Source organism: Electrona antarctica, assembly GCF_951216825.1.
Source record: "Electrona antarctica genome assembly, chromosome: 1".
NCBI lineage: Eukaryota > Metazoa > Chordata > Actinopteri > Myctophiformes > Myctophidae > Electrona > Electrona antarctica.
In genome coordinates, this window is record NC_136806.1 from 16,793,392 (window position 1) to 16,817,688 (window position 24,297).

At 45.5% G+C, this 24,297-nt stretch overlaps 1 protein-coding gene across 1 annotated transcript in view; it reads left to right on the forward strand.

Moving 5' to 3' along the window:
• The window catches only part of ndst1a (N-deacetylase/N-sulfotransferase (heparan glucosaminyl) 1a), a 55,069-nt gene that overhangs the window by 20,990 nt on the left and 9,782 nt on the right, over positions 1-24,297 (forward strand). The window contains exons 2-9 of the mRNA XM_079488459.1: positions 6,651-7,697; positions 9,645-9,923; positions 10,335-10,538; positions 14,485-14,572; positions 15,716-15,870; positions 19,044-19,229; positions 20,968-21,096; positions 21,684-21,866. Coding sequence (XP_079344585.1) covers positions 7,131-7,697; positions 9,645-9,923; positions 10,335-10,538; positions 14,485-14,572; positions 15,716-15,870; positions 19,044-19,229; positions 20,968-21,096; positions 21,684-21,866 — 1,791 coding nt within the window. The 5' untranslated portion in view covers positions 6,651-7,130. The remainder of the gene's footprint in view (positions 1-6,650; positions 7,698-9,644; positions 9,924-10,334; positions 10,539-14,484; positions 14,573-15,715; positions 15,871-19,043; positions 19,230-20,967; positions 21,097-21,683; positions 21,867-24,297) is intronic.

A 24,297-nucleotide genomic window follows, 5' to 3' on the forward strand; every position in this document is an offset into this window, starting at 1 on the left:
TTATTATTTTTTTTGTTTCCTACATTTTGTTTTTCATTATTATTTCAAAACTGAAACGGCTATTTTCACTATAGTTTGGGTCCTATGGGCAAACATCTAATCTATCTTTTGGGTCAGAGGCTAAAAAGTTTGGGAGCCACTGGTGTAGACAGCCATGTGTCCTCTCCTCCGATGGGAACCACTGGTGTAGACAGCCATGTGTCCTCTCCTCCGATGGGAACCACTGGTGTAGACAGCCATGTGTCCCCTCCTCCCATGGGAACCACTGGTGTAGACAGTCATGTGTCCCCTCCTCCCATGGGAACCACTGGTGTAGACAGCCATGTGTCCCCTCCTCCCATGGGAACCACTGGTGTAGACAGCCATGTGTCCTCTCCTCCCATGGGAACCACTGGTGTAGACAGCCATGTGTCCTCTCCTCCGATGGGAACCACTGGTGTAGACAGCCATGTGTCCTCTCCTCCGATGGGAACCACTGGTGTAGACAGCCATGTGTCCTCTCCTCCCATGGGAACCACTGGTGTAGACAGCCATGTGTCCCCTCCTCCGATGGGAGCCACTGGTGTAGACAGCCATGTGTCCCCTCCTCCCATGGGAACCAATGGTGTAGACAGCCATGTGTCCCCTCCTCCCATGGGAACCACTGGTGTAGACAGTCATGTGTCCCCTCCTCCGATGGGAGCCACTGGTGTAGACAGCCATGTGTCCCCTCCTCCCATGGGAACCAATGGTGTAGACAGCCATGTGTCCCCTCCTCCCATGGGAACCACTGGTGTAGACAGTCATGTGTCCCCTCCTCCCATGGGAACCACTGGTGTAGACAGCCATGTGTCCTCTCCTCCGATGGGAACCACTGGTGTAGACAGCCATGTGTCCCCTCCTATGGGAACCACTGGTGTAGACAGCCATGTGTCCCCTCCTCCTATGGGAACCACTGGTGTAGACAGCCATGTGTCCTCTCCTCCTATGGGAACCACTGGTGTAGACAGCCATGTGTCCTCTCCTCCCATGGGAACCACTGGTGTAGACAGCCATGTGTCCCCTCCTCCTATGGGAACCACTGGTGTAGACAGCCATGTGTCCTCTCCTCCTATGGGAACCACTGGTGTAGACAGCCATGTGTCCCCTCCTCCTATGGGAACCACTGGTGTAGACAGCCATGTGTCCCCTCCTCCTATGGGAACCACTGGTGTAGACAGCCATGTGTCCTCTCCTCCTATGGGAACCACTGGTGTAGACAGCCATGTGTCCCCTCCTCCTATGGGACCCACTGGTGTAGACAGCCATGTGTCCTCTCCTCCCATGGGAACCACTGGTGTAGACAGCCATGTGTCCTCTCCTCCCATGGGAACCACTGGTGTAGACAGCCATGTGTCCCCTCCTCCTATGGGACCCACTGGTGTAGACAGCCATGTGTCCCCTCCTCCTATGGGACCCACTGGTGTAGACAGCCATGTGTCCCCTCCTCCTATGGGACCCACTGGTGTAGACAGCCATGTGTCCCCTCCTCCTATGGGACCCACTGGTGTAGACAGCCATGTGTCCCCTCCTCCTATGGGACCCACTGGTGTAGACAGCCATGTGTCCCCTCCTCCTATGGGAACCACTGGTGTAGACAGCCATGTGTCCCCTCCTCCCATGGGAACCACTGGTGTAGACAGCCATGTGTCCCCTCCTCCCATGGGAACCACTGGTGTAGACAGCCATGTGTCCCCTCCACCCATGGGACCCACTGGTGTAGACAGCCATGTGTCCCCTCCTCCTATGGGAACCACTGGTGTAGACAGCCATGTGTCCCCTCCTCCCATGGGAACCACTGGTGTAGACAGCCATGTGTCCTCTCCTCCTATGGGAACCACTGGTGTAGACAGCAATGTGTCCTCTCCTCCTATGGGAACCAGTGGTGTAGAGTAGACAGCCATGTGTCCTCTCCTCCCATGGGAACCACTGGTGTAGACAGCCATGTGTCCCCTCCTATGGGAACCACTGGTGTAGACAGCCATGTGTCCCCTCCTCCTATGGGAACCACTGGTGTAGACAGCCATGTGTCCCCTCCTCCTATGGGAACCACTGGTGTAGACAGCCATGTGTCCCCTCCTCCTATGGGAACCACTGGTGTAGACAGCCATGTGTCCCCTCCTCCCATGGGAACCACTGGTGTAGACAGCCATGTGTCCTCTCCTCCTATGGGAACCACTGGTGTAGACAGCCATGTGTCCTCTCCTCCTATGGGAACCACTGGTGTAGACAGCCATGTGTCCTCTCCTCCTATGGGAACCACTGGTGTAGACAGCCATGTGTCCTCTCCTCCTATGGGAACCACTGGTGTAGACAGCAATGTGTCCTCTCCTCCTATGGGAACCAGTGGTGTAGACAGCCATGTGTCCTCTCCTCCTATGGGAACCACTGGTGTAGACAGCAATGTGTCCTCTCCTCCTATGGGAACCAGTGGTGTAGACAGCCATGTGTCCTCTCCTCCTATGGGAACCAGTGGTGTAGACAGCCATGTGTCCCCTCCTCCCATGGGAACCACTGGTGTAGACAGCCATGTGTCCCCTCCTCCCATGGGAACCACTGGTGTAGACAGCCATGTGTCCCCTCCTCCTATGGGAACCACTGGTGTAGACAGCCATGTGTCCCCTCCTCCTATGGGAACCACTGGTGTAGACTGGTGTAGACAGCCATGTGTCCCCTCCTCCTATGGGAACCACTGGTGTAGACAGCCATGTGTCCTCTCCTCCTATGGGAACCACTGGTGTAGACAGCCATGTGTCCCCTCCTCCCATGGGAACCACTGGTGTAGACAGCCATGTGTCCTCTCCTCCTATGGGAACCAGTGGTGTAGACAGCCATGTGTCCCCTCCTCCCATGGGAACCACTGGTGTAGACAGCCATGTGTCCCCTCCTCCTATGGGAACCACTGGTGTAGACAGCCATGTGTCCCCTCCTCCTATGGGAACCACTGGTGTAGACAGCCATGTGTCCTCTCCTCCTATGGGAACCACTGGTGTAGACAGCCATGTGTCCCCTCCTCCCATGGGAACCACTGGTGTAGACAGCCATGTGTCCTCTCCTCCTATGGGAACCAGTGGTGTAGACAGCCATGTGTCCCCTCCTCCCATGGGAACCACTGGTGTAGACAGCCATGTGTCCCCTCCTCCTATGGGAACCACTGGTGTAGACTGGTGTAGACAGCCATGTGTCCCCTCCTCCTATGGGAACCACTGGTGTAGACTGGTGTAGACAGCCATGTGTCCCCTCTTCCTATGGGAACCACTGGTGTAGACAGCCATGTGTCCCCTCCTCCTATGGGAACCACTGGTGTAGACAGCCATGTGTCCCCTCCTCCCATGGGAACCACTGGTGTAGACAGCCATGTGTCCCCTCCTCCCATGGGAACCACTGGTGTAGACAGCCATGTGTCCCCTCTTCCTATGGGAACCACTGGTGTAGACAGCCATGTGTCCCCTCCTCCTATGGGAACCACTGGTGTAGACAGCCATGTGTCCCCTCCTCCGATAACACGTGAACAACACGTTGCCAGCTGCTTCTTTTCACCTGACACTGGAGCGTGTTTCCCTGAGAGGATGTAATGTAACACAAGCAGAGGGACTCAACTATTCTCCCCGGTTCCACTTACTCCCTGCCTTAAGTCTCTTGAGACAGACTGTTGACTAAAGATGGCGCTGTTTTTCCCCTTTTATTTTTTTTGCAGATGGGTTCTCAGATTGCATCCGGCTGAACAGGCCACGTTGTAGGAGTGATCAGTGTCGATTTTGACAGCAAATTAATGCTTTCGTTTTAGTCGTCTTTTGAATAGGATTCAGTTGGATTCAGTCGTCTGGAATGTTTTACCTTTTTAGTCTAGTTTTAGTTTACAAAATATGAGATTTTAGTCAACTAAATCTACAGTTGATTTAGTGGACACAAATGTATTTCAGCAGGCCTTGAAGGCGCAGACTTTCCACTTGGATGCATGCTGAAAATAGCTGATCTACAAGCTCGGACATGTGGATGTGTATAAATTGAACAGAAAAAAGCAGTGGAGTTTTCAAATATTATTTTGGTCAGTCAGTCATGCACATAATTTATCTCCACATATGTATGCCTACACCTAGTACAGATTATAGAAAGCGTAATCCTGCTGCGAACAGACCCAGTGATTTTTTTTACCCACAGCATTTTTACTATAACGCAAGTGCAGGCATCCAACAACGTACACTTTATTTTGCCCAATATCACATGCGGCCTCACATGTGGGAATCTTGGATTCTCGCACTCAGAGAAAGCATGGTACAAACGGACAAAGTGTATATTCACTTCTGTTTTGGGGTATTAAAGGAGCATTCAGTGATTTGCGTGATTTGGAAAACCCCCCAATCTGCCCCGGTAACAAGATGTGCACACACACGCACTACAGTGGGGTGGGCACGCGACAGGCCAACAGCACGCACACCAAGGCCCGCCCCCGCTCGATCATGATTGGCGGAAGGCCCCTCTCTATCCTGATTGGATGAAGGCTGGGCCACCTAGCCAAAAACGAGACCTAAGGTTTTTTGACCCCCAGGGGTTAACTGGGGACAGGGAGGAACTCCTTATATGGTCAGCACACTCTATAGTAGGGAGGATTATCACAACAAAACAAAAAAGAAGTGATTTTTTTAATAAAGTGAAATCACTGAATATACCTTTAACCAAATATTTTCTTTTCTTTGTTTTTGTAGTAGTTTCTGTGTTCAGGAAGTGAAAGTGATTTTGTTTGTTTTTTAATTGTGTCTTATAATCCCGTAAGGGATCGGGTCTTTTATGTCAAGACAGGAAAATAAAAATGCATTCATACATACATTCATTCACTCACGGGCCACCTGGTCTGGTGGAGAGAGAGATATGCATTCCTCTGTGTGCCCCCGTTCTCGTTTTGTTGTTGTTGTGTGTTTGGCTTTATTTTTTATTTATTTTCTCCCTCTCCTTTCAATTTCCATTCTGAGGTTTAGGAGGAAATGGAATGCAAGTCCCTGTGGGGGTGATGGCTTCCCTTTACATGCAGTCAGAGTCCTGCTGTACCCAATCACAGAATTGGCTTGCCTCAGGGCATTGTTGTCAGTCTCATTGTGCCAGTTGATTGTGTGTGTGTGTGTGTGTGTGTGTGTGTGTGTGTGTGTGTGTGTGTGTGTGTGTGTGTGTGTGTGTGTGTGTGTGTGTGTGTGTGTGTGTGTGTGTGTGTGTGTGTGTGTGTGTGTGTGTGTGTGTGTGTGTGTGTGTGTGTGTGTGTGTGTGTGTGTGCAGTGGCAACGGATGCAGACTAGAGCCCGACGGATGCCGATCCCAATAGTCCTAGATAGACCAATGATTACTGATATTTTGACCGATATATTTGGAAAACAAATAAAACTAGAAAAAGTGCCCTTCTGGGCACAGGTCTCCACCAGGAGGATAGGAGTGTGTGTGTGTGATTTTTGGCAAAATGTTTAGGAGCAATATAAACGTGTGTGTGTGTGTGTGTGACGCGGCTTGGCCTGTTGTAGCGCCACCATGAGGCTGATTTGAAAACTGTCAAGTGGCATTTCTTCCAAAGCCTAGTGGGAATATGCATGCACAGTTTCACCACAATCGGACGCTGCGTTGAGTAGTTGTAGCGATTTGTACAAAACGGGTACAAAGCGGGCTACTCCTGAAAAGTTTAGAAGCCAATCGTAGCCAATGAGGGTGGATTATGAGAAATCAAACAAACCCGTCTTGATCACATGACTATGAAGAGCATGTGTACCGATTTGCGTGAAATATGGATAAAATCTGAAGGAGTAATATTAGAAAATGTGTTTTACATATGTCGGCCTCCTGGTGGCGCTATAAAGAGCAGATGTGAAAAATTCCAGGCAAAGGTTTTTCCTTGGCCTCTAGGAAGTTGGCATACAAAGTTATCCACAGATCCGTGCAGTTAGAGGTAAAACACTTTTTGGCCAGTTATAGCGCCACCATGAGGCTGAGTTGAAAATGTTCATGTGGCATTTCTTCCTCGGCCTAGTGGGAATGTGCGTGCACAATTTCACGGAAATCACACGATGTGTTCATGATTTGCAGCATTTTGTTTGAAACTGAGCACTCCTGCGAACTTTGGAAGCCAATCTTAGCCAATCAGCATGGAGTCTGAGAAATCTGAAAGACCCGTTTCGTTGAATGGCTCTAGAGAGACTGTGTACCAATTTGCGTGATGTTTGGACAAAATCTGTAGGTGTACTGTCCAAAAACTTGTTTGCACAAAGCAGCCTCCTGGTGGCGCTATAACAGGCCGTTCTGATTTTTTTGGGGCAGAGGTTCATCGTTGGCATCCAGGGAGTGTGTGTGCGCAAAATGTGGCATCGACCGGGTTAACGGTGCCGGAGATTAGCTGTTCACAGACGGAAGGACGGACGGACGGACACACACACACACACACACACACACACGGACGGACGGACGGACGGACGGACGGAGTGCAAAACATACTCTTTCCCCATGCCTTCGGCCTGGTGGAGACAATGACTAAGTTTATTTGGAAAATAACATTTCTACTTGAGAACTTTTAACTTTATTTGTGGTTGATGCTGTGGTTCTTAAACTCTTTTTATCGTTTTATTTCATGTACTGTATTTTTCTGTTTGTCGCTCTAGGTGAGCAGTTTCTGTCCAGAAGGAGAATGGTGTGCTGAGATGACCCGTGTGCCATCGCTTTCTCCCCAGAGGCCATCATCCTCCACCCAAGAGAGCAGAGGAAAACCCTAGTGGGGATATGCGGTTGGTTGGTGTGACGGACGGACAGCTGACGGAGTGACTGCTCCTTCCTCCCTCATAGTCATCGTTTGTCGTGCTCCCAGTGGACTACTTGAGGCCCCCTCTTCTTCTCTGCCATGGTGACATAACCAGCCCGACGCTATGAAGGAGAGCCAACGTGAGACCACCATCTCATTTCTTTCCCCAGCCTGTGCATCGATCTCCAGAGCTACAGACTGACTGTGTTGGTGACTGAGTTCCACTTTGCTCATCATTCATCTTCCAGCCCCAGAGAAGAGAGACTGTGTGCTCATACCAGGGGGGCGGGGCGTGTTGCCAAGCCGACGGGGCGGAACGGCGTGGCGTGTGATACGTGATACGATGCTGGGATGCGTGACACGCCTTCGTCGGCTGGTCCGCCTGCTACCCCTCCAGACCTCCCTCCTCCTGCTGTTCCTCTTCTGCGCCGTCAGTGTCTTCGTCTCCGCCTACTTCCTGTATGGCGTCAAGCGGGAGCTGGAGCCGTCGGGCGGCGGCGTCTCGGGGGCCGACGGCGGCGCTTCGGCCGACTCCGGCGACGACCCCCGGGTGACCCCGTCGCGGCTGCTCCCGCTGCGGAGCGTGCCGGGGGGAGGTGGGCCGGGGGGCGCTGAGGGCCTCCCGGGAGGGGCGAGGACGGACCCCGTGGTGCTGGTGTTCGTGGAGAGCCAGTACTCGCAGCTGGGCCAGGAGATCGTGGCCATCCTGGAGTCCAGTAGGTTCCGCTACCGGACGGAGATCTCTCCCGGGAAGGGGGACATGCCGACGCTGACGGACAAGGAGAGAGGACGTTTCACCCTGGTGATTTATGAGAACATTCTGAAGTATGTCAACCTGGACGCCTGGAACCGCGAGCTGCTGGACAAATACTGCGTGGAGTACGGAGTCGGAATCATCGGGTTCTTCAAGGTTAGGATAACGCGTGCACGCTCACACTCACACACACACACACACACACACACACACACACACACGCACACACACACTCTTTTCCTATTTTCATTTCACACCTTCTAGCACTGTCCAGCTGGCTGGTGTGTCTCTAAGGAGACAGGCAGGACTCACAAGGTTGGAAAGACTTGCCTGGTTCTCTCCCTCTTCTCTCATGTTCTCTCTATCTCTGCCCTTCTTTCTCATTCTGGCCCTGGTCTCCTTTCTTTTTCTCTCTCAACCTCAGCCTCCCTTTCTCTCTCCTCTCTGGTATTAGTCCCTCTGGCTGTTCATTTTATTCTCTCTCTCCCCCCCCCCCCCCCCCCTCGCTTTCGCTCTCGCTCTCTCGCTCTCTCTCTCTCTCTCTCTCTCTCTCTCTCTCTCTCTCTCTCTCTCGGTAATCCCCAGCCGAGCCTGCTTGCCCAAGGCCCAGTTTTCAGGTGGTCATGGTTTTAATCACCAACTGTGAGAGATGGAGAGAATATAGAAGGAGACGTGGGGAGTTGGGGAGAGAGAGGGAGGAGGTATAAAGTTCAGCCACTGCTGATGGGATTTAAAATGTGGGCATATCTGGGAATCGTGACAAAGACACACACAGTGCGGCTCCACACCAAAATCCCTGGCACTGTTTGCAGATCTCAGTGGGTAAAGAGATCTTTCTAATCGATGGCCATCGTGTGGGCACTTCAGAGTGTGGGCACGTGTTAACTTGATAATGCTCTGTTTTCTCAGGCTCCCACACTGTCATGATGCTAGTGAGATATTATGCAATAGGCACGGCAGATCCCAGTATATGCAGAGATGTGACAGAATTGGAGAGCAGTGGCTTTGGAAGGGAAGGGAAGGGGACGTCTGGATAAGAATAACCCATTTAGACCTGAGGACGATTCTACAAATCCTGACAGTTTTCTGGAAAAACCTATGTTTCTATGTCAGTCGTTCTCAAACATTTTCATGTCAAGGACCCCCAAAAACATATGCAATCGGCCGCCGATCCCCATCTGAAAATATGTTGTTCCAGGGACCCCCCAGAAGCAAAGATTTGATTTAAAAACGTTTGCTCTGAAAGAATATATATTCAAAGATTTGTGCCACATTTTCATGATTTTTCAAAAAACAGCAGATCTACAAGCTCATAGCGTGGCACTCGGTGCTGCGCTATGAGCTTGTAGATCTGCTATTTTTGAATGGCTAAAGTATAACATAATGCTTAAAACACCAACAGGGGTTCCCACCCAGAATGGGATAAATCACCCTATCCTCCTCCTGTGAATCTTCACAGAACACAGCAGGGGCCGTTATTCATTGGGGACTGAAAACTTTGAGCAGAGCAGATTGAGTGTGTCGGAGTGTAGAAGCTGTTTTGTGTATAATTGGTCAATTATGTCCCATCCAACTCGTCATCATCACTGCCTTCATCTCTATGATGTGAATTGTGCAGTGATGATGTTGTTTTCTTGACGGTGGCATTGCCTGTACAGTATATTGTCTTTCTGGCTGTCTCTTTCACTTCTGTCTCTTACTTTAAAGGTAGGGTAAGTGATATTGTTTTGGTTAATACAAAATGTTTTTAGTTAAAATGTTAAATCACTATATTCTGATAGTAATCATTGCTATAGACTAGACCGTCTGTTCAGTAACGGGGTTCTATTCTATTCATGAGCTTAATGTTTTTAAATGTTCCAGTTCCAATTTTGGCTGCTCATTTCTTTGTGTGATCGTTTCACAATTCCACTTGTTTAATCTGTATCTTGACAGCCTTCTCTATCCTAATTGGTATTTCAGTTTCCGTTTCTGAAAATGCATTTTCTGTTTTTTAATAGGAAGCACACTTATTTTAGCCCAAGAAAATCACTGCCTTGCACTACCTTTTTAACTTTGGGCTCTGATGTTTTTGTCACATGTTTTCATCAAATCATCAATCAGGCCAACGAGAACAGCCTGCTGAGTGCGCAGCTGAAGGGCTTCCCCCTCTTCCTCCACTCCAACCTGGGCCTGAAGGACTGCTCCGTCAACCCCAAGTCTCCCCTCCTCTTCATCACGCGCTCGGGGCAGCCGCTGCCAGGCCCGCTGCCGGGCGACGACTGGACCGTGTTCCAGTCCAACCACTCCACCTACGAGCCCGTGCTGCTGGCCAAGACGCAGTCCGCCGAGAGCGTGGCGGCCATCGGCCAGAACGCAGCGCTGCTCCCGTCGGTGGTCCAGGTAATTAACCCCGTGCTGGACGACGGGACCCCTTTTGGTGTTTTAACCCATTTAGATTTGAGCTTGATTCTACAAAATGTCTTCAAAATCCTATGTTCCTATGTCAGTGGTGCTCAACCTTTTTCATGTCAAGGACCCCCAGAATTATCTGTATTTGACCGCTGACCCCCATCTAAAAATATGTTGTTCCAGGGACCTCCCAGAAGCAAAGAATTGAGTTAAAAATATTCGCTCTGAAATGATATATTCCAAATTTGTGCCACGTTTTCATGATTTTTCAAAAATAGCAGATGAGCTTGTAGATGAGCTTGTAGATCTGCTATTTTTCAATAGCTAAAGTATAACATACATACAACATGTTCTTGCTTACTGTAAATCGCCTCTGGACTAAATGCCTAAATTGTGTCCTAGGACCTGGGCCTCCACGACGGCATCCAGCGCGTGCTGTTCGGCAACAACCTGGCCTTCTGGCTGCACAAGCTGGTGTTTGTGGACGCCGTGGCCTTCCTGACGGGGAAGAGGCTCTCGCTGTCCCTGGAGCGACACGTCCTGGTGGACATAGACGACATCTTCGTGGGCAAGGAGGGAACCCGCATGAAGGTGCCTGATGTGAAGGTAAAGTTCAATCACATCTCAAATCCCACGTGTGTTCAACTCAACTCAGTTTCATTTATATAGCACATTTAACATGACCAAGTCAACCAAAGTGCTATACAGGTTAAAAGAAAACGAAGGGCAAACAATGCAATATAAACGGACATTAAAAGACAAATATAAACGGGCATTAGAAAACAAGGAGCAAACGGACATTAGCAGGCAATATAAAAGGCACAAGCAAGCAAACATTTGCCTCAGTGAGGGGAAGACGGGGCTAACTCGGCTGACACTCAAGGCCAAGGAGAAGAAATAAGTCCATAGCAGGGATTAAAAAATATCTATCGACTGGGCGGCTCTGATATGTATGCGCAAATTATTCCAGAGCCTGGGGGCAGCCGCCGCAAAGTTCATGCCTGTGGATCTATTCTTTTTGACACACAACACCCGACGCAGTGTGAACAAAGAGTATAGAAGCCAAGAGACTGTGGTGCTTTGACCAAATGTAATGAGAACAACACACACGTGAGGTAATTAAATCCCTCTCCCTTGTTTTAACGGTGGTTGCCAGGCAACTCCACCGTTTCAATTCAACTTTTCTGAACAAAACGTAATCACCAACAAAACCGACATGATGTTGTTTTGCTGTTTGTGCGATTGAACCGATCTGTGCTGTGCGAGAGCCTGTAAATAATATGACCGCCACGGAATTGGATTTGTGAGACTGACCAGCTGGTCAGGATCATGGCGGAGCAGCTGAAAAACTGGACGGTTCTGATGGGGTGGGCTGATTGCCTGGTACAGCTACAAGTACACATACAAGCCAGCAGCTGTGCGCGCCAGTTACACTGTGATTGTCCCTCCGCCTGAGGGATGGTACGTTTATTGTGTAGCTATAGCTACCAAGTTGGAGAATAATTGCACAATAAGCAGAAAAGCAGAATTGTTCAGAAAACTTGGACACAAATTATGTTTTCTAATCTTGTAATGTGTTGGCTACTGTGTGTGTGTGCGTGCGTATGCATGCGTGCGTGTGTGCGCGCGCACGCACACACAGGGATCGGAGCGAGAGGAGTCTGTCACTAGTTAATCGATTGTGGAGGCTTTTGTTTTCTCGGACAGAAAATAGAAATAGAAACTTGATCAAATGGCTCTTATATATACCTAGACAGTAGTTGGTATACCAGAGCGGCCCACCGCAGCAAAGCCTTATTCTTTTTCATCTCTCTTTTTTTTTGGTACATTTTGTTAGAATGAATTGACTGTCAAATACCCGAAGCAGGACCATTTGTCCAGGAGCTTATTGGTGTTTCACTTCTGACCATTCAGGAAAAGGCACCACATTGCCTCGGGTTCTCAGTACTTAGCCCTAGCTCATGCATATTTGTATGCGTTTTGAGTGAAGGTGAAAATTATTTACTTGATGCAGCCTGACAACTTATGATGAATTGTTGTTCATGCATATAGTAGTATAGTGATGGTCTATCATTTAGCCAAATGGTAATGGTGGTCATTACCAATAACAGCAAACTGTGGACTAATGCCACTCAACTAGGAATCCTTTTAGGGCAATTAAAAAGGTTGAGAATCACTGCTCTAGATATCTTGACCTAAATGGCCATCATGTCGTAAAAGGTCAGTGGACTCTGGGCAGTCCTCCTCTTCACAGAGACACAGTGGTGTAGGTACTAACACTGGACAGTCCTCCTCTTCACAGAGACACAGTGGTGTAGGTACTAACACTGGACAGTCCTCCTCTTCACAGAGACACAGTGGTGTAGGTACTAACACTGGACAGTCCTCCTCTTCACAGAGACACAGTGGTGTAGGTACTAACGTACGGAAGCAGTTCATGAGGGATTTGAACAAGCCAGCCAGGGCAGGGCGTCCCCAGCCAGGGCAGGGCGTCCCCAGCCAGAAATAAAGAGACCAGAAACACCCGTCGTTGTCCCGCAAACACACCCCACACGCCCGCCTTCCTCTGCCAGTTAAAACCAGTCTCTTTTCCTCCTGAATGCTTTCGTCCCAGGATGCCTCAAAAAGCAGAACAGACTCCAGTCCTCACACTGTCACAGAAGCTCAGTGGCCATGAATATTTCAATGTGCCTCGAGACATGCAAAGAAAGAGAACTCCTTCTTGCGTCCCCCTCTTGAGTGGAACAGAACCCCCTACCCCACCCCCCCCTCGTCACACGCAGGCAGGGGGTAGTGGAAGAAAAACTTGGGGAAGAGGCATCAAGGCTTTCTCACTGGCAGGCAGCACAACTGCTAGGACGGAAGAATGAATCGCAGCCTGAGGGAGGGGAGGGGGGAGAGAGAGAGGATTACCATCCAGTCAAATGAAACAAACAGCCAAATCAGAGGAGTGCAAAGAATAAAAGACAATGGAAGAGAGACTGAAGTAACTTGGAGGGTTAATGTTGTCGCTTCAGTGTTCCAAAAAGAAACTTGCAGAATAAAGACGCGTGCATGCACGTCCACACACACATGCCTGGCTGGAAGTGTAAATGTGCATGTGGGTGGAGGGTGTGCGGTGCGTGCGTGTGTGCTCATTATCGGGCCCGTTTACAATTTACACGTTAAGCGTTTAGCCGTTTAGCAGGCGCTCTTATCCAGAGCCACTTACTATAAAGCGAGGCAAAACGCATGCAAAAGCAGAGAGAGACCGTGTAGTGCCTCAGTAAACTAGGATCAAAGGTAAAGCAAGAAAAGTAAACCATGAATATACTATCAAAATAAGCATCTGTACACTAAACGATACCAAGCACACAATGAACCTGGCATCAGTCTAAAGTAAACAATGAATATACTATCAAAATAAGGATCTGTACACTAAACCAAGTACACAGTGAACCTAGCATCGGTCTAAATAACATATTTTATGGTCTGCTGTCGGGAAGAAACCTCTTCACTCCAAAATGTTCATTTTTCAGGACTGCCTCATCAAAGTTGGTGACTTTAGTTAATGTCAATTACTTGCACGAGAGGGGGAGAGGTGGTGGAGTTGGTTGCTTTAGCAGACAGTTTGAGGGTCCAATGGAGTTGAGAGGTTTTGTCCCAAGCGCTTTTCACTACTTTTCATTGGTTCAATATTTTAATAGTAGGCTACAATAATAATAGCACTGATTTATGCAAAAAGAAAATATAAAACCTTTTTTTTTTTTTTTTTTAAGTTGGGTGGTTTCCTTCCAACAGCAACGATATACTGTATATATATGTGACTAAATTTGACTGAGGGACTGCCATTGGATTTTTTTGAATTTTCGTTTTTTCATGTCATATGAAAGCAGGGAATCATAGCTTCAAATTGACATATTGGTTGTTCAGTTTGACCCACCGGTTTTGGAGACATGGCTTATAGAGTAATGTCTTGCAGAAAACAGTGAGTTGAGAAAACAGGCTTGAAAGGTTCACTTCTGTGTTCTCTAACATTACACCTAGCTACATGTTTAAGCATTTATTTCATATTTACATGTCGATTTAAGCTCTGACACTTATTTCAGACATTCTCTAATATGTGAAGAGTCTGCCTGTGCTATTAACTCATTTTGAAAAGCTGTAATTTGTGCGATGGCAGTCTCTCAGTCAAATCTGGTCACATATGTGGGTTGCCTCACTTGTTTAATAAACATAAAAAAGACAAACTAAGACACGGCATAAACAAATTTCCCCCACTATGTATGATATAACATAGCAATTTGTTTTGTATGAATTGCTCATTATATCATGTTCCTATCAAATGCTGTTTGCATTTTTATTGTCTAATATCATCTAATAAAATAATCAATCATACAGTGGGGCTCCTTTTTTAAATGTTTTTTTATGCTGTGTCTTAGTTTTGGTATTTTTTATGTTTATTAAATAGGCTTGATGTTTTTATGTTGCACCGCAAGTGACTGAGGGGGAAACGGTATTTCATATTCTTTATGTATACATGTGACAAATATTGTGATTTCTGTGTTTTCAGGCTCTACTCGAGACACAGAAGGACCTTCGTACTCACATACCCAACTTCACCTTCAACCTGGGCTTCTCTGGGAAATTCTTCCATGCCGGTAAACTATCGTGGCTCCTTTTTTTTTTGAGAGCCCCCTGTTTATTCAGCTGATAAAAAAAACAAAAACATGGCACCGAACTGAATGTGATAACGCCCGTAGATCTGTTGTTGAAGAACAAGTTTTCACATGCTCTTTATTTTCTCTCTCTTTATCCATCGTTGGCCTTATCTCGTTCTTCTGTCTCACTCTCATCTGAACTCTGTTCATTTCTACCGTCACTTTTTTTCACTTTGCCCTTTTCCTTTATGTTCCTACTTAACTTAACTTTATGTTCCCACTTAAAAGCTGCTATAAGCAATAATATGTCAACATTTTAATGACCTTTTGGTATCCAGACAGCCAGCAATGGGTAAAGCGCCCCCAAAACAATTTTAGTCTCTGTGGCACATCTAGGGGCCGCAGTCTGCATTCAAAGATTTTCCTAGAAGCTTTGTCATTGGTCATTTTGCCTGTCTACTGCCTGTCATTTCGACCGGGTTTTATTTCGACCAATGACGCGCGCTACCTTTTTCTTTCTTACAAATAACACTGCACCTCTTATACCGAGAATCTTCACATGCCTTTTACAGTAGAGATAAATCGACATGGGGCTTTTAAAATCTTCACATGATTGACTTGGAAGAATAATGTAATAATATCATAACTGTACATACGGAAATAGACTTCATAGTTGTGCTATTGAATACTTTCTGTCATACTTTCAAGGACAGATTACATTAAATTATTCTGGCTGTGCCTGACCCAACTTGAAAAGTACTGCAATAGGCCATATGCTGTGTTCACACAGGCAGATGCAAAGATACAGTCTACCATTCATTGTCAATGGAAGCCAGCGACATGAAGATGCAAAGATGCAGCCGACGTCTGTAGCTGCTGCAAAAGCTACAAAGCTACACATTGAAGCTGAGCTGGGTTCAATTTCCAGATACAAACGCGACAACGCAACAAATTATGCTGTGATCTTTGCATCTTTTACATTTGCCCGTGTGAACGCAGCAATACAGTATAAACACAGTGGTGGTCAGACAAGACCAACTAAATTTGGTAAATACGTAGCAGTAGGAGCCATACCACCTTACAGCGCCTTAAAATGCACTATTAAACACTAACATCATTGAGTGTTGGTCTGTGTTCCCGAAGGTTCTGACGAGGAGGACCTCGGAGACGACCTGCTGCTCTCCTACGTGAAGGAGTTCTGGTGGTTCCCACACATGTGGAGCCACATGCAGCCTCACCTCTTCCACAACCAGTCAGTGCTGGCCGAGCAGATGCTGCTCAACAAGAGGTTTGCCATGGTGAGTCAGTGAGTCTGCTCAACAAGAGGTTTGCCATGGTGAGTCTGCTGGGTCAGTGAGTCGTGAGGCATCCAGCAAGCACTCCTCCTGTGTGCGCCATGGCAGTGGAATCCATTCCCAATTTAGGCATTTCCAATCCAATCCACTTTTTATAAGAGCACATTTCACAACTCAGGAGTTTACAAAGTGCTGTAAAGAAAGTTAAAAAGCTAAATACACTGTAAAGCTAAAACATAGAAACGACAGCAAGACCACACAGTAAAAAGAAAAGAGCACATGACAACAAAGCCAAACATAAACCACAGAAAAGCTCCAAACGGATCAAAAGCCAAGGTATGAAGGTGGGTCTTAAGGTGAGATTTAAGGCTCGGTCAACTCTGGTCTTTAGACGTGCCTTCTTTGTGACCTCGAGGTTCAACTGGCCTGAAGACTGCAATGGTATACTATAAACCTTTATAAGATCAGAGAGATACTGAGGTGCCAGACCAAACAATAAAAGCGTAAAATCAACTCTAAAACGAACAGGGAGCCAGTGAACAGGTGAACAGGTGTAATATGATCACGCCTGCGGATGCCAGTTAGGATTAGCATTTATAGCAGCATGCAGCTCATTGACAAACTGAAAAACCAATATGTCAATTTGAAGCGATTCCCTGCTTTCATGAGACATGAAAAAACAAAAGTAAAAAAGAAAATCCAATGACTTACTGTGTGTCAAGTTTTGTTACATTTTCCAAAGATGAATGAATGAATGAATTTTATTTATATAGCACCTTTCCAAACATAAAGTTACAAAGTGCTTTACAGGATTAAAAACAACAATCATAAAGAACATCAAGAACATCAGAAATAACAAAGCATAACATCACATCAAAACACATTAAGGATAGAAAGAAAAATAAATAAATTAATATATACATACATGCATACATACATACATGCATATATGCATGTCTACATATATATACACATACACACATAGAAAACTGAAATTAGGAAAAACACTTGACATACAGGTGTGTTTTTAAAAGCAGTTTAAAAGCAGGCACTGTCTCCGCTTGCCTAAGAGCCAAGGGGAGGGCAAGATGGTCTTTGAGAAAGCCAGTGTTTTTCCATTCATTTCAGTACAATACAGTTTCAATCAACTTGCTTGGACCTTGCTTGAGGTGCGTTATAATAGGACGTCAGGAGTGACTGTTGGAATTTTAGACTGGCTGCCACGGGCCCATGGCCACATTACTTTCCCCTTACCCCATTTTGACCTGGGAACGATTCTACAAATGCCTTCTAAATCCTGACAGTTTTCTGAAAAACCCTATGTTTCTATGTCCGTCGTTCTCAAACCCCAAAAATATACATATAATTGGCCGCCGGCCCCCATCTGTAAATATGTTTGAGTTAAAAACTTTGGCTCTGAAAGAATATATATTCAAAGATTTGCGCCACATTTTCACGATTTAAAAAAAATAGACCTACAAGCTCGTAGCTGCTATTTTTCAATGGCTAAAGTATAACAATGCTTAAAACACCAAAACGGGTTCCCGCCCAAAATGGGTAAAGGCGCGGCAGCGTTACATTATCTCTGAAGCCGGGAATGCGTGCAGTGATCGTGCACGTCTTCTTGTAGTTTTGTAGGTCTTTTTCAGTACTTTTCCCAATTTCGGGATTCAATTCTGTGAAGTTTCTCAGAAAGACCTCAGGTTTTTGGGTGTCTTTCAAAAAACTGCCTTAGGTTTGAGAAGGCCTTTTCAAAATCGGCCTCAGGTCTAAATGGGTTAAATATTTCCAGTTTGGTGTCCCCTAGGGACAAAAAACATGCCTAATCCTGGTTACAAAAATCGTTGGATAAAAATGTAATAATAATTTAACACAAAATGTTTCCAGTTCGATCCTCGGCCCCTGCTGGCTTTATGACAAAGTGTTTCTTGAGCAAGACACTGACCACTTAATTGCTCCCGATGAGCAGGTTGAGTGCCTTGTGTGGTTTCCTCTGCCGATGGTTTGTCACTGTATGTGAAGGGTGGGTGAATATAATGCACATTGTAAAGTGCTTTGGGTAAAAGCACTACATAAATGGCACCATTTATAGTTTAAGAAATGCTATACACTGCAGAGTAGTTACATTATTGTTGCCACAAATGGTCCCGGGAGAAAAGCTTGATTTGCGAATGAAAGGCAATTCTCCATGACTTATTAATCACACAGTTTTGTTGGTTCCGTTCTCGTTTTAGTTTTGGACAAAATGCAAACAGACGTACAATAACCCGTACAATAACCGTGACCTCTGTAATTGTACGAAGCTGTGAGTAGACAATAACATGTTTATGCCGTTATGGTCCTTTAGCATTAGGTCAAACAACAGATAAAGGATAGGCTTCAAGATATCTAGAATAACAAGAAAATAACAAAGCTGGCTCCAGATGGTCAAAGAGACAGACAGAGAAATGGTACAGGATTTCAATTTACAATTTAGACATTTAGTGTATATACGCTCTTAATCCAGAGTGATTTACAGCAAGAATAACGCATGGTAATACATCAAATACATAGAAATAGTCATTAACCCATTTTGGGCGGGAACCCCTTTTGGTGTTTTAAACATTGTTATAATTTAGCTATGGAAAAATAGCAGATCTACAAGCTCATAGCGCGCCACGAGCTTGTAGGTCTGCTATTTTTGAAAAATCGTGAAAATATTTATTTCAGAAAACTGGAGGATTTAGAAGTTTTTTTTTTAATTTTGAAGTCGGGCCTAACCCATTTAGGCCTGACTACAAAATTTAAGAATCAACAAGCTAAGAACCTAACATCAGTCTAACAGTAGAATATCTGTACAGTTAAGCTATGAGTATACACTATAGAGTGCTACTGTATGTCTACGTAAAATGCTATCTAAATTACATAAATGTAGCCTTTGCATACGCCTGTTAAGGTCGTCGAGTCTTGTGCAAGTGCTACGGCAAGTGCTACAGGCTAAGATTGACTCATGGAGTCTGAAGAGGTGAGTTTTCAGACTATGGCGGAAGATTGGGAGTGAGTCTGCAGCTGTGTTCATTGCATATGTTCACGAGCCAGAGTCTGGGGGCGTGTGGCGTGTTGTTCGGCAGTTTTTAGTTCTAGGTTTTCCATGTGTAAATGTTCTCCTGAATGCTTGTCGTTCTCTCGTTCACCAGGAGCATGGCATCCCGACTAACATGGGCTATGCGGTGGCTCCCCACCACTCTGGGGTGTACCCGGTGCACCTGCAGCTGTACGACGCCTGGAAGAAGGTGTGGGGCATCAAGGTGACCAGCACGGAGGAATACCCCCACCTGAAGCCCGCCCGCTTCCGTCGAGGCTTCATCCACAGTGGCATCAGTGTAAGGACACTCGCTATACTAGGGCTGACACCATCACACCTTTAAGTTAACCATTAATTGTCACACACGTCATTGTGATTAATGATTTAATTGTGGGGTTTTTTGCATTGAACATTGGAAACGTTACAAGTTGTATTTCTGTTTGTCTTTTTGGCTTCGTAATCACAAATCGCACAGGACAAATATTTTAAATGCGCAAAGAAATCACTGACACATTTAACAATTTGGTATACATTTGTTTCTTTAAAAAAAAATGGACAAACTAGCAGAAATAGTTAACAAGCTTACAACACACAAAGAAATGATGTGTTGTAAACTTGTAGGATGAAACGAGCTTATAGGAGGAAACGATTGACGATCATGCAAACATATTTGCGATTATCTAAAATAATTGAGATTATGTAATCATTGTGACCGGTCTACCGCTCACACACGTATTGTGCGGCTGCATTATGTCTTAGGGCTGTGGCCGGTCTCTTTTCCTCCCCTGTGCTCTTATTTTGTTTCAGCTTATAGTTTTGTTTGTCTCTTCAGCTGCATGTAGCTCTTGCTCACTCTCCCCTCCCAACTCCTGCAGCCATCCATAAATCTATTCTCTATCCGTCCGTTTCAATCTTTTTCAATCTTATTGTTGATGTCAATCCTTTTCTCTTGCCATCCAACCTTTGCTCGGCTCGAAGTCATGCGGTAAGTACTGGGAGCTGATCGTAGGTGTTGCGCTTCGCCTCAGCAATCCTTCTCCCAGAGGTGTAGCGCATTGAAACGGCGATAGACTCCTGCAGACCCGCACCCTGGCTGATACCGACAATAAGCCTCTCTGACTGACTTAGCTATTTACATACACAACAAAGGCTTCAAGAAAGCCTATCATCATCTCCATAGTAGTTTAGTCTATAGTGCACAGTATTATCAAACAGCCCTGTTGTCACGTGTAATTGTGTGACTTCAGCACCACAATGATGGCTGACAATGTTGGCGGAGAAGGTAGCAAATGCTTGTACAAAGAAAATCACTGAAATGTCAACATTGTGAAAATGTAGCTTTTTGTTTTGCTTGGCAGGCTTGTGTAACCTAAACACCCCCCCCCCAAAAAAAAACACACACACACACACACACACACACACACACACACACACACACACACACACACACACACACACTCTACCCTACCTAAACAAAGCTTTAGAGGATAGTATACCTGATGTTGTTTCTCATACATTTTAATATTTGAAGAAAACTGCTTTTATTCTATTTTGCCTCTCTTTAACTCTGGTGTTTGTTTTTGAGGTCATATCAAGCGTTTCACAAGTTAACTGACGCTCGCTTCGAAAATGAACAAAAGAATGGAAAATGTTGAAAAATATTTCCGCAGGCTTTGACCGTGACCTTCCGTACTGAAGGGAATTAATGACGCCTCAGTCCACTGGTCCTTTTGTAGTGGGTTGCATTTCTTCATTCGGAATCTCTATATCTCAAGGACAACAGTTTGGACAGTCTCCACTGCTTACCCATGATTGATATTCAGTTCCCCAGACGCTCCAAACTGTAAACGCATTTCCATGAATTTCCATATAGACTCGGAGTGGATAAGACGTTTGCCTTGGCTAGATGAGCAGCATAATATGAACGTTATTGAAAGCAAACGATGTGTGTGGGACTATCTGCTTGGGTATTGACTTCTCTGTATTCTGTGTGTGTGTGTGTGTGTGATTTCTGTATTTGTGTGTTCATATTTCAGGTGCTGCCCAGGCAAACGTGCGGTCTATTTACACACACCATCTTCTACAAAGACTACCCCGGCAGTCCCAATGAACTGGACAAGCTCATCAACGGGGGAGAGCTGTTCCAAACGGTGCTACTCAATCCTGTACGTTAAAACGAACAAACACCCGGTTGCTTGCTTACTGCACCGGGGTGTGAAGGCTCACGTTGCATTCATTTTAAACACTTTTAACTTGGGCAAGATAGGGGCGTAATCATTATAGGCAAAATAATTAAATACAATACATTTGTGGTAAATTACTGTGGATTAGTGGTTTTCAACCCTTTTCATATCATGGCCCATTATATATTCTGCATTTGAGCCACGGACCGACCACAATTTGTTGAGATTTGGCCTCAATTTAGCCTCATATTTTGTTATCGTTTGATACGATTTTGTTCACAATTCCATGCTGTGTTGATGGTGGTACCACATAGATAGAGAGAGAGATAACAAGCAAACGTTGATCAAAGTTACAATTCTTCTACACTCTCATTGTTTAGACTTCTTGTAAGTAATACAGATTTCATTTAATTTTACGCTCTCAAGATGTAAAGATCTAAAATGGTCCATTTGGTATCCAACTCTCCATTTAGCTGGAATCCCTTCAAGGTGGTCCTTGAGAACCACTGATGTAGATTATTGAATGCATTCCCTACTTCATGCTCCCACCTCTTCATCCCGTTCCTCAGATCAGCATCTTCATGACCCACCTGTCCAACTACGGCAACGACCGCCTCGGCCTCTACACCTTCAAGAGTCTGGTGAAGTTTGTCCAGACGTGGACCAACCTGAAGCTGCAGACCCTGCCGCCGATCCAGCTGGCCCACAAGTACTTCAGCCTCTTCCCCTCGGAGAGAGACCCTCTCTGGCAGGTGAGACGCTGAAATATGTGATCACGTTGCAGCTTTTTTCCCAGGTACTTGAAAAGCACCGTCCTGGACTACATGGTCACCTACCTCCACTAGCGACCGTACGTCACCGTAGTAGACACTTTTTCATGATTGGCTGCCTCTAGGCTGCCTCTAAGCCAACGGGAGACTTAAACCCATAGTCTGAACGCATAAAACCCATACTCTGAACACCGCAACGTGAAGCTGTGATCTGAGGCAGAGGCTGCGGCAAACACACTGATTATAGATGTTCATAAACGAGAGCTTGCTGCACCTGGCAGTTATGACTGAGTCATTCTTGTTTTTTTAATGGTAATTCGATATTGGGAGGTGTTTATTTGTGCAATACATATTGCACTGGGCGATAGGGGTGGAAAGCTCTGGGTACCTGACTATTTGTTTCCGACTATGAGGGCTACGATTCCATTATAAATCGATTACAGATGCATCTCGATTCCAATACATGGTTTACCTTCATTGTGTGACTAATAATCATAGTGCTTTCTAATGATCCATCATGAAAACAGATTAATTTACTTCCATTATATTTTATTACATTACAAACAAACATTAAGAAGCTTTCTTTTTGTCCTTACTGGGTGAACATTATTTTATTTATTTTATTTTGTGTCGGACCCAGGGTCTTTACTGACTGACTCCCCATTGTTGACAAATGCATGCACAAATGGTAAATGGTGCATTTATAGTGCGCTTTTATCCAAAGCACTTCACATAGATTGTGCATTACATTCATCCATCCATACACCGATGGCGGAGGAAACCATGCAAGGCACCAACCAGTAGCAATCAGGAGCAATTAGGGGTTCAGAGTCTTGCTCAAGGACACTTCAACACTAACTCGATCCCGGGATCTAGGGCTCCTAGAAACCGCAAGGTTCCTAGGAACTAGGAACCTCTACCCCTGAGCCACTGCCGCATGCATCATCCCTCCTGGCTATGTGATGTATTGTACAGTAGTACTGTGTCCTTTGTTGGGCTAACAACAAACTACCTACCGTAGACAGTCACAGGTCATTTCCGACACACCACCTTGATGATTTCTCTATTCTATATATCACCTTTTGAAACGGCGTAGCTCAAAGCCTCTGCCTGAAGACCAAAAGCCCAATATCTCCCTAAGCCAAGCTGGAATTCACCTCAAAGTGCATCCAGAAAATGACACTGTTTTACACGCGTGTAACACAGCCGTACAACAGACAGACATGGTACACAACTAAAGCATGTGTAACATTTTAGTGCACATATAATATTGCATTAATTACATGTGTACATTAAATATATTTATCTACACATATCCCACTGAGATGTATTACAGGTCTATTACAGGTCTATGTAAAAGGAAGAAGCAAGCTGCAGCAAAAAACCTAGCCTCAAAAATCATTGGGAAGAGAGTAGAGACAGAAACTGAATTAAGTTGTATCTAGGAAGTACTTTTAAAAAAAAGCTGTCAAGATAGCAAATGACCTCCTCTCATCCACTCTGCAGGGAGTTCCAACTAGTTCCCTCTGGTAGACGGTACAAAGTACCAAAAGCTAACCGTAACATCTTTAAAAATGTCTTCATTCCTAATGCCATTAAGGCACTAACTGATACCATGTCTCGCTAGATTTGTTTTTAATGTATTTGCCACTGTTGTCCTGCATTTTTGCCATGAAGATAATTGTGTAAGTGTTGTTGCTGTTTGTTGTTACTGTTGTTTGAGACCGAAGACAAATGTCCACATTGTGGACAATAAATGAAACTAACTAACTAACTGTCTTAACTGTCTCTCGCGACACTGTTGACTCACATCAACTAAGAGGATGCTGTTTTTCCTTTGTTTGGCCAAAGGGTTCCCAGATTGGTCTTAACTATAATTCTTACATAGTCTTGTTGAACAATATTTATATAGCATGCTTTTCATTTAGACCTACCTTGTTTTAGAAGGTGTTTTTATGTTGTTATTTTTCCACAACAAACCAAATTATGATGTGACATTTTATGTACAGTATGCATGTTTATTTTGATGAGATGAAGATAAATAGTTTTGTGTCTCTTACAAAACATCCGAGTACCAAACTTCCAATTGACTGAACGAATGCAACGGGAGCAAGTCTGACCCAGCACTGCAGCAAATCACTCAAAACAGCCGATCTACAAGCATAAATGACAACTGACGAGTTGCATCTATGATAAAAAGGGGGTAAAATAAGTGGTTACTCAAAAAACAAACCGCCTCCGCCTCAACAAATGCTCATTCTTTTGTTTTGACTGATGCAGTTGCATTTGATGCATAGTATTGGAGAAAGAGACTGTGATGTCACTATGGAAGGAGACACATGGTTGTCTATGCCCTCCCCATGACCAACCACTAGGGGTCAGTAGTGACTGGGGAGTCGGGGACTACAGTATA